The 11,706-nt window shown below is 43.8% G+C and overlaps 1 protein-coding gene across 1 annotated transcript; it reads right to left on the reverse strand.

Annotated features, from left to right (window-relative positions):
- Positions 1 to 4,210: 4,210 nt before the first annotated feature.
- Positions 4,211 to 4,558, reverse strand: LOC119654083 (lysozyme-like). The gene has a single exon (XM_038059246.1). The coding sequence runs from the start codon at positions 4,556 to 4,558 to the stop codon at positions 4,211 to 4,213; it is 348 nt and encodes a 115-aa protein (XP_037915174.1).
- Positions 4,559 to 11,706: the final 7,148 nt, after the last annotated feature.

Here is an 11,706-nt window from a genome sequence, read left to right on the forward strand (position 1 = left end):
CCAAGCTGTCCAAAGCGGAACGATACAATGTGTCTCACCAGATGGCTTGTCACCCTTTGGTAGCAAGACCAATATCTGCTTTCTCCAGTTACTCGGGGAGATGCCTCCTCCGTGCATGTATTCAAATTGAAACTAAACCACTCAGTTGTCAGCCTCTCCAGACAATTCCGTAAAGGAATTTTATTTGCTCTTGCTTTTGACGACTCCCTTTAGCAAATTTCGTCCTTCTCGGTGCAAATCCCTGCCCATCATCTGCTCGTTAGTGATTCCTTCTAACTTGTATTTTGTAATTTCGTGACTCCGCCAAAGCTTCGGTAAACTCTGGGTAATATTTCAGCTCCTTAGGATAAAAATATCACAAGCGGCAACCATGTTACTGACAATTAGTCCTTATTTTTCTTCTGTTGTATCTGTTGGCGTGGAACTTTCCTTAGCAAGCACCTTCCAAGCACGAAGTCCAGCGACGAAACGACTTTCAGCATTATCAGCCACTTATTATTTGATCCTGTGCTTCCGTACCCGGTATCTGAGTCTATCTGCCGATGGCTCATACCGTTGTATCTTCCTCTGTACGACCCGTTAATAATCACCACATGAACATTGGGGTTTGGACTGACTGTCCCAAGAATCGCAGTTAATCTGGAAAAACCCCATTTACTTCATGCTCCTTGATCGCGTAGTGGGCCATTTTCGTCTTATGCGGTGTGGCTATTATCACCGAAATCTGTATTTGTAATTGCAAAACATACATTCAGGGTCTTTCCCACAATTTCTTGCCAGATGACCCTCTATTGTGCTCACTTATGCATCGGCCATACTACAAACCGTCCTCAATACATCTAAAAGAGATAGCAGGAGATATTATCTGTTGAATGCTGAAGGCAATCAATCCGATCTTCACTTTGGGACCTTCTAATAACTTGTTTGCCGAAACAGCCGACATGCGGATGATTTCGTTCTGCATACCGCCTAATGCTTTCCGCAAGTTCTTCACTGCGCCGATACTCCCGTCTGAAATTTGATGTGGCCACATTAAGTCCCTCCATACGTCCTCCTTCGTCGTAATCTCGTCAATTTCCATGCATTCGTGAGTGAGTTGTTTCACCATTTGTTTTGTTAAGGGAAAGTCGCACCGCGTCCTTGAAGAACTATTGTGCCCTTGTTTCACCATGGACGTCTTTCCTAACAATCTACCTACCAAGTTCTGATAGTTGAACGTCTTTTCGTCCTGCTAATACTTGGGACATCCTCACTTAGCCCATTTCATCTCATCTCAACAAAAAGAGCGCTTTTTACATCCACATTTTCATTCTAATATTAACCCTGGATTCAGCTACAGTCTCGCGTTTACGGACTACAGCCGTGGCGATTTTCCCATCCCGCTACCCCTGTCTTCCATAGGGAGTTCTATTCCTTCAGCCGTCCCTCTCTGTGAACTACCTACCAATCAAGCAACAGACGACAGACAGCCCCCAAAAGTTCCATGGTTACCTGGACTCACTTAAGTGGTTACCCTGGTTTAGGGGGTGCTACCATCACTAAAACCCGGGCCGTTGATCTCAAAATTGCAATAAACTTGGGTGTTGGAATTCGAAACCGCCAGGCAACGTTTACTTAAGCTAGTTGTAATCTTACCCATATTGCGAGGAGGAGCATGCGCATCTCACTGTAGCACTAACATATGCAGGCGAGAAGGACGCAAATGATTACTATACTAGCTTGCGTAAGCAACTGATGCGTGGGTACGTACTGGGACATACAGTAAACTAATTTTAAAAAGATTTTGTTTTTCACAAAACCTTCTTCCATTGAAATATGAGGCCTTGTAATGGACTAGTCCTGAATTTAATTACTTTCACCCCTTAATGAGCATAGTACATAAACCATACCTACATGACATCGTTCATGGCTACGATTCAGCTCCTTCTCGAACATCCCGAAATGCTTGCGTCCCTCTTCCGCTGTTCTGCGCCATATGCTTCGGCGTCCCACTAGTCAGCCATCTTGATGAAAGACAGGTGATGCTAAGATGGAAACTCTGCGCACTGCTCAGAATAGGATCGGTAGGATGTTGATGCGGTAATTCAGAGCGGAAACCAGTCTTCCCTCTGTTGATCCCGTTTTCGATGTGTTCCTCGATGTGTTCCAGGATTATTTTAGCTGTTTTGCGGGAGCTCCAGTTGTCACACTCAGGACCTTTTTCGAATCTTTACACTCATATCCTCTCTTAACTCTTGGCGAAAGATCTTGGAAATCCTGGGAATCCGTGGAAGAGGGAGATCTGCAAAACATGCAGATGCGGCGATGAATTATTCTGCCAGAAAATCATCAAGCCCAGTCGCTTTACTACGTCTGAGTGCATTGATGGCCGAGATGACTTCTCTTCTGTTTGGAGGGGCAATCAGTATGCACATGTCCTCTTGGCTAGTCATTTCTACGACAAGAGGTGGAAGTTCACCGGTTGTCAAACAGTTAAAAAGCGTGGTGAGGTGCTTCTTTTACCTCTTCAGCTGCTCATAATCGTGGAGAAGGAGTGGACTCTGAACGTCCGTCACAAGATCATCCTTGATTTGCAATCGCATGCTACTTCTTTCGTAATGCTGTATACGGTTTTGAAATCGTTGCCATCTGCGGCAGCTTCCTGTCCTGTCCTGTGCTGACCAGAGCATTAACATGGTGGTTCCTGTGCAAAGTACGGCTAACTTTCCGGAATTTCACATAGTATAGTAGCTGAAGCTCGTCACGCCCACCATCACTCGCAGTGATCCTTCCGTTCATCAAAATACTTTCATGATACCACAGTTAACCAGATCTTGTAAGTGGTCAATCTGATTGCTCTTATGGTATTGGTTAGTTGAAACTGACTGACCGTATGACAGGGTCTGTGATCGAACAATATGCCACTAATAACGAGTCCGTGGAACCTGCAGAAATCCGCAAACCTCCCTCCATATTCCTTACGGTCGCCAAGACGGTATTTTCCCATCACCTGTCCGAGAAAGGAGTTGTCAGAGCCCACCTTGACATTCAGATTACTCATTATCTCAATAACGTCTTTGACAATCTTTCCCTGAACTGCATGTAATTACTCGTAGAAAGCACCCTTCCCTACAATATGCGAAATCTCTGTACGGTACGGTACAACTGTGATGTTCCTTGACCTAGACTGGAATCTTCCAAAATCCTTTCAAAAATCGGCTCCCACGACGGCCAGCCGTCAGTAACAATCTAACACCAGACTGAAGTCTGCTATCAAATGGTTTCGCAGAGTTGCAAGAGAGATATGAGAAACCTCCAAAGTCCCACCATCTCACTTCACTTAGTCCCAGAGCAACCACAAATACAAATTTCAGGAGTTTCCCTTTTTCGAATCAACCTCTGAAATACTTTGCGAGACCTCTGAAAAGCGACCTAGGCCACTTTTCGTCAGAAAGTATTCCATGAAGTACACGATCTTGCGCACTCAGATATTCGACTTCAAGTATTGCCTCACCTGGACCTGGACGTCTGCACATAGGACTTGGTTCGCATGCTCCGCAGATGCTTCCCTCTAGATGCTTCCTTCTAGATAAAGCTGGGGAAAAGTGAGTATTCTGGAGACCTCCGATACCTTTATCGGGGAACGTGCACACATTCCAGAAACCAATCATTAACCATTTACGATAACTAAAGGTCGTGGACGTAGGCCAGTCCCTCTCCGGGGCGTTGTTGTCGTTGTGGTAGCGGTAACGTTTCGAAATTTGCAGGCTGCTAGCCCACAAATTTCTATCCCTTATAGTCGGTTTCAGTATTAGGTACGAAAATCTTCTCCCTTCGATTTGCTCCTCCTACATCCACTGAGAGCAGAACTTTCGACCGCGGGTGATATTGCTTGTGTGGTGAAGTGTCTTTCAAAAATGGTCCTTTTTCTGAAAGGGCCAGTAATGAAACTACCTTTACTATCTGCTGCACATATCATAAACTGAATCACCCATGAATGTGTTTTGAATTCATCAGTCGAGAACCAAGTAAGGAATGACTAAAACCATTCCGCAGGCCTCCCTTCGCCAGCCTGCGATTTTTTTATGCGAATGTGATCCTCATTTCTCAATTGGAGATCTTTAGAACCTACCTAATAAGCTCAAGAATTGTCTTAATTTAAAAGAATTAAGGATTGTTAAAGTTATCTATATTTCATAAATGCATTTGATAGAAATTTCAGATCAGCTCCTTAGATGCAGTCAGCAACGCTTGGGGCAGTTCCGTTACAATAGTTGAGCCATCCGTACCAGGCCTTGAATCCTTGTTGTTGGTAGACAAGTTGGGCACACTTCCAGGAAGCGGACAAGTTTCCGAGAAGAGCGGTACAAGCGATTCCACAGCTATTGTAGGAGGAGACGTTTCCTTGACACCACCATTGGTTGTTGATTTGGAAGAGACCGAAATCTTGGGTTCCGTTGTAGTTGATAGCACCGACGGCTTGATCGTTGAATCCTGATTTGTGTTGGATCAAACAGATCCAGTTGGCGAGGGTGATCATGTTGGTTACACCATAATCGTGGTAGAGGATACGAGCCATTTCGCAACGGCTGTAGACCCTGGCCTGGCACAGGAAACAAGAACAAGGAGAGCAATAACAGCGATGGCTTTCATCTTGGATAGTTCGGTTCTTTGCTAGTCTGAAGGAACTGATGATAGTGACTTGCAAAGTCTATTCTTTTTTACTGTCGATGCACTCCAGAGATATATGTTGTCTATTGTATTTGAAATTGCACCTTATCTAAGATAATAGCCATCTGCATGTCACGTTAGTTCTCATTTGTGTCCAATCAAATTTAGATAATCGCGAACAATTGCTTGTTTCCTATTCTTTCAAAATCACCTTATCCAAAATAATAAGATAGGCGTGAACATTTTCGATCTGCATATATGCAAACTACGTCATGGAAATTTTTGTCCACTTTTGACATTTCACCGATCGCTGATTTGAAATGTCCATTTGCTTATTATTTTCGTTACTAAAAATATATTATTTTTAGGGGACGTACCGTAGAGTTACGATTTACGCATATTAATCAACCAGAAGTGAGTTTTTATCACTAACGTCAAATCGTCAAATAGTGGCATGATTAAAGTTGATTTTTAATTTTTGATATTTGGCATATGTTCACGTTCGTGCAATATTTGTACTTCCTTTTTTTGAATTGTATTGTTTTTATGCTGTTGTTATCTCCAATTGCAAGACCAGAATCTCTTTTTTGTATTGACCCATTAGCAAAATACTTTGCTTTCGGTAGGAAATGAATAACCAACCAATTCTCTACAATTCATCTCGCGAGAGAGAGGATCCAAAAACATAAAGCCTACGTTTTCGTTGTGGAAGGGCTTCTGAGTCTGCAACCCTTAATGATGGGCCAAACCAATTGGACAGCACCTACCTCCTACTTTTGTTTTGGTTCACAAATTCGTTTTTCTGACCAAAACCTCCTGTTTTTTATGAAGAAGCTACCGGTTTTGTCCATAGGGTAAAACCACTTATTAGATGCTGCGTTACCTTAGAGCAGCGTGGCTAAACTGGTTACCAGATCTTCCCTGCTCTCTTATATGTATACATGCCCAAAAGGGACATCGGGGCGGATTATATTGATGGTGATGTATTTGTAGACTGCAGATCTAGACTCAGCACTCTTTTAATTCTTGAAAAATATTCCTCTCAAGTACCATAGATCGGAATAAGGCGGTTTTCGCTAACAATATTCCCAATATTCCCCCATTCAAGTATTTGCGAATACACAGTGCTTAAGCGAGCGGCCACTTTTGATCCAGCATTCGCATGTATGCCTGTCTTTATCTTGTTCATCGTTGGAAAGTGAAGAGGTTCAGACCTTGCTGCTGGTTCCGGCTATGTAGAGCGAGACTCCTATTCACTCGAACTACCCGCTCCTCCTTCCACTCTCCCCAGAGGTACCTATAAAGTATTGCATTGCGTTTTGTCATAGAGACGCCGGCTTCCATTCATCAAGATGGTCCAGGCTATTGTCATGAAATTTGCTGATAACATGTTCTATAGGTCGCTTTACATCCAGCGAGTGGCGTCAATTTAGGTTGGGTATAAGGGGGCTTCCTATACATTCGAAAGCCGAGCATAAAATTTTATTTCACAGAATATGGTAATGTAGGATATTTCAAATGAAAGGACTCGAGTAGTTCTTTTCGAAACACCTCATTTTTAATACTGAGTTAAATTTTACTATAAATTACAGTAATATACTATTATTCACTTTATTTGAACAGGTATCGGTATGGAAGGTATTTCGGAGCTTAGGCACCATATAGTGGCAACCTAGTGTTTTTTTTCAGATTTTTCGGTTGAGTAGTTTCTGAGAATGGCCCCCTTAAAGAAATGATCGCTTTCAACCCCCCGCACTCCCCACCTTTTCAACAAATGTCAAAACTAATACCGGTTTCGAAGAGTACTAACCGAGACCTTTAATTTGATACTCTACATGACTATATTTGATGAAAAAAAATTTACACCTCCTTTTGCATGTATGCGGACCCCCCCCCCCCCCCCCCCCCTTAAATTCGACGTAACAGGATGTAACTCACTGTATGCGTAAGCGTTCACAGTTTCCACCTTTCTACCCAATTTGGTGTCAATCGCTATAACCGTCTCCGAGACAAATGCTTGTGACGGACAGACAGACAGACGGACCTTCGACGCAAAAAATGCGTTCAAGAGTGCAAAATGGAAAAAAATCATCGAGGCACTCGACAAGATACAGCCCCCGAAGTCCATTGTACGCATTGTGGTCGAGTTTCTCCTGGGGAGAAGACTTAACTGCGAATCGGACGATGGGCTAAAAATATTCCCGACAACTTGCGGAGTGCCACAGGGCTCTGTCCTGGGTCCCTTGCTGTGGTTAGTTATGTATGATGGAATGTTGACCCTAAGCCTACCGGACAACGCGACAACTATTGGCTTCGCCGATGATATCGGAATAACAGTAGTTGCAAAGCACCAAGACGAGATCGAGATCTATGCAAATGAAGCGATATGGGAGATCAATTTCTGGTTGAGAAATTCTGGCCTTTCACTTGCGAAACATAAAACAGAAGTAGTTCTCATTAGCAAGAGAAGAAAGAACACAACTGTGAAAATCAAAGTTGGCGAAAAAACAATTTACTCCCAAGCATCGTTCAAATACTTGGAAGTAATTATTGACAGAAGACCCAACTTCAAAAGACACATTGAGTACGCCGCAACTAAAGCGTCTTCCATCGCTGCAACGATCTCGAGGATACTACCGAACATTGGTGGGCCAAGACAAAACCGACGTTTTCTGCTCTCTAAGGTAGTCAGCTCCGTGCTACTCTACGCAGCTCCAGTATGGGCGATTGTTCTGAATAACAAAGTGAACTGCCGAAAATTGGAAATGGCGTATCGGCTAAGTGCACTCCGGGTATGCAGTGCGTATCAGACAACATCAGGAGAAGCAGCATATGTACTAGCAGGGATGCTCCCCATAGACATCTTAGCGAATGAAGGCCAGCGACTCTATGACAAGACGTATGCAGCTGGAGAGTGTAGCGCATTTCGACGGAAACTGGCACGATGGGAATCTATCGAAGGGTGGCAAAAGCGATGGGACGAGTCACAAACTGGTCGTTGGAAATACCGCATCATTCCGGATATTCGGAGATGGTTTGAACGAAGCCATGGGGAATTAAGCCACGAGTTAATACAATTCTTAAGTGGACATGGAGGTTATCGTCCTTATTTACATCGATTTGGTCACGACGAATCACCATGCTGCCCAAGATGTGGTAACGTGGCTGAGAAGCGAAGCATGTCATATTTGATTGCCCCAGGTTTACCGCGCACCGAACAAGAATGGAAGTAGTCGCTGACAGGCGTTTAACACCCGTAAACATTGTGGAGTTTATGCTGGAGTCAACGGATGCCTGGAACCAGGTTGTAAGGGAACTGCAAGCTATTCACCAACAGCTTAGGCAGGAAGAACTACGACGAAAACAAGGAAGGGAGAGAACCGTAATGAGCCGCAGTTAAAAGCTGATCCAGCCCCGCGACGCAATACTCTATAGGAGTTCCGTGGGGAGAGTGGAATGAGAAGGAGGTGGTTTTAGTGAGTAGAAGTCTCACATAACTGCCTGGCAGGAGCCAATAGTAAACCGATTTTAATAAGGTTTTGCGTTTGTTTCTATCTCAGATGTTTATAGAGGCGCGCCCTCTGAGGTTCCCTCCCTTCCTTGACCTCCTCAGGCCATTATTCTGGAGAATATCCCTAGGTTAAAGTTTTGCGGGGTTCAGGAGGAAGAGAAAAGAAGGAAGTCCTCAAACTGATAGGAGAGTTAACTCATTATAATAAGTATATTCATGTAAAATCAAATTAATAAAAAAAACGAATACTCACGCATATATTTTACCAAATTAAGGATGTTAAGAACCAAGACAGGTACATTTGAATAAAAATATTATAATGAATGAAATGAAAACAGAATGCAACAGAAAATAACAATCAAATGAATAAGTAAATAAAACTCCGCCGTAGCCGGTCCCAAGCCCGGTTGTGCAAGGTGGAGGGATGAATAGCTTCAGTCTGAATCACTGTACGCCACCGCAACGTCTCAGGGGGTAGGAGAAAAATGAGCAGGAACCTTGCAATCTTGCAGATTTATTTTAAGACGCTATCGACAGTGACAGTTAAGTATAAAATACAAACCCTAAAATGAGAGGAAAGAGAAATTTAAGGTCCTTTACGGATAACCAGTGGGAGTCGTCTGACTTGGCTACTGGGTCGGCTCCCGTAATGGAAACCGGTAGTCGTGGGGCGGTTCAACGTCTTGCCGCCAGAACGACCACGAGCATTGCTTCGCCTTGTACAGCAGTTTCGCCAGAATCTGTGGCGACAACTTCAGCAGGTTCGCGTAGGTAGCGGATGAAGTGGACTGCGGAAATGAACCTCTTCATCATCTGTTCCTACTACGAAATAACTAACATGTGACTATACAGCGAGTCACAGACCAATGCCGCTTTAAAACTGGCAGTGACATAACTGGTGACCAAGAGTCGCACTGCAGGCAACAGTTTCAGTACTCGCCGAAGCACTCTTTTCCACAGTCCAGCTGAGGTTTCCGCTGAGCTTTGGCTGTGTGCTGATATGTCGCAGCTGCAACTACAATCACTCGTGTATTGTGGTGCAGTTGCGGTTGTCACCATGGAAAATTCGTCTGGAATGTCGGCGCGACTCACTAAGGCAGTATATTGCTAGGCTGATTCTAATCAGCACAGCCAATGCCAGCAGACTGGTGAAAAATAACGTGCAGAGGGTTTACAGTAACTGGACACACTAGAGCAGAAATTTTCTATTGTATATAGTCGGTCACTACGATATGGCGAAAATCATTCCAGATGTGTCGAGAATGCAAGTTACGCGAGGAACCAGCGGAGTTTTTCCACATCACTCAATGAACAACCAACCAACAGAGCATCCAGACAGTGCAATTTCCGGTGACGAAAGCGAAAAAATATTGGAGTGAACTTTAAGGATTACCCGCCCAGCATGCGGCGAGCCATAAACAGCTCGAAGAACTTGAGCGGCCCAGGTCTGGATCAGGTGCAGAGCATCAGTATATATGATCAGTTAGCACACAGCATAAATCAGGTCATGAGTTGGCCGAAGGAGAATTCTACAAGGAACCATGCTCGAGTTGGTGACCTGAACGATGCTCTGCTGTCCGAATTCCTGCGACGTATGAAACTGGTGCTGAAATCGCATCTCCTGGGGAAGAATAAAATAAGCACTTTGAATGTATTCGCCATCCCTTCACTGGCTTATGCATTCAGAATATTGCCGTGGACGCAGACCAATCTGGAAAATGTCTTGCGGCGAATACGGACAACTATATCTAAATTGTGTATGCATCATCCAAACCCTGCCGTAAAGCGGTTGAACCTGCCTCGTGACATCGAAGGAGGAGGAGTGGTTGACGTGGCAGCACAATATCATCGCCAAGTCGACTCGCCCTTGCATGCGGCTGTCCGTAAGGCAGACTGCGGAGTGGCTCCACTCAACTTGATCTTTCAATCCTTTGAGTGGGGCAAAGTCGAACCAAGAGCGGATCCATGAATGAAAGTCGAAGGCAATGCATGGTAAACATGCGAATTGTCTTTGGCAGCCAGATTTGTATTTGCTGAGCAGATGGCTGTGTGCTGGGGAGCTCTTTGCTGAGACGGAGGGATTCATGTGTGCCATTCAGGACGGCGTGGTAGCCACCCGAGCTTATGAAAAGTTCACCATGAAAGAACGGATGGAGAACGACCAGTGCAGACTGTGTGGTTCGGCGTTTGAGACGCTGCTCATTTCTGCCTGCACTGTTATGGCACCGGTTTACCGATATGAGTCGCGAACAGTACTTGATAGTTCTGACTGATCGCATACTTCACATAACAAGCCTGACATACTGTTAGTTGACAAGACAGGTCGCTCCGCGTATATTATTGATGTTGCTATCCCCCATAACAGCAACACCGAACAGAAATACGTGGAAAAAAACGTGAACTATGATTCACTGGCTCGGGAAATCTAAGAAATTTGGCGTCTTGGGCGGGTTTTAGTTCCCATAATATTGTCAGCTACAGGCATTGTACCTAAATCCCTCACGGCTTCTCTTGACGTCCTGGGACTCTCACACAGTCTGGTTCAAACCATTCAGAAATACATTATTCGGAATACATATGCTCGATGTTGCGGGGAGTTCTCGACGGATTCTCCAATTGACCTACCACCGGCCACCACCACCAGCGCCCCTTTAGTTTTTAAGTAGGATCGTCCGTTATCCGCCGAGATTTTGACAACTAGTAAATAAAATATAAAAAATAAATAATATAATATAAGAATATAGAATATAAGAAAAAAATAAAAGGGACCACAAAAAAAGAAAGAAAATAAGTAGTAAAATCAAAGAAAACATCAAAATAAAATCCTCACTCAGAGCTCTGGTGATCACAATTTGTTTTTCAAGTTTTTCCAAAATTATTACCTAATAAAGTGGAAAGATAAAAAAGTCGGGAAACCAGAAGCTTGACGCTTCAGGTATAAGAGGTTTTGTGTTTTGTGAGGAGCATAACGCAGTTCTCCATTGGCGGACAGCATTGACTCGAGATATTTAAATTGCTCAGTGCTGTCAGCTTCAATTATATGCCCAGAACTGAGCGAATTAAACATCTCGGGTCAATGTTACCAGCTAATGGAGAACTGCGTTTTGAAATTGCTTGAGGCATTAATGCGATTCGGATGAAGTGGCGTTCCTCAACTGGTACGCGCGTCTCACATCAAAAATTTACCGCAATGTCGTCCGTCTGTCGCTATCTATGGTTCTAAGTGTTGGCTGACTATAAAAGACAATAAAAGGTGCCTTGCTATAAAGAAGACGAAGATGTTGCACTGCACTGGTGGCGTGACACGTTTTGATCGCGTCTGAAATGGGAATATCCACAATCGATACGGGATTGCATCGATCGTTACGGGGGGTTTTCAGCTAATTACTAAAAATTATGGTAATATACTATTATTAACTTTATTTGAATAAATATCGGTATGGAAATTATTTCATAAGCATAAAGCCGTTCCTTAGACCGTTTTGGTGAAAACAAGTCTAAGAAGTTATTCTGCTGCTTTTATTTAACCTCACACATTGACCAGA

Source organism: Hermetia illucens, chromosome 4, assembly GCF_905115235.1.
Source record: "Hermetia illucens chromosome 4, iHerIll2.2.curated.20191125, whole genome shotgun sequence".
NCBI classification, from domain to species: domain Eukaryota; kingdom Metazoa; phylum Arthropoda; class Insecta; order Diptera; family Stratiomyidae; genus Hermetia; species Hermetia illucens.

Coding starts and splice junctions, on each gene's coding strand:
- LOC119654083 (XM_038059246.1), bottom strand. CDS start 4,558: ATGGCTCGTATCCTCTACCACGATTATGGTGTAACCAACATGATCACC.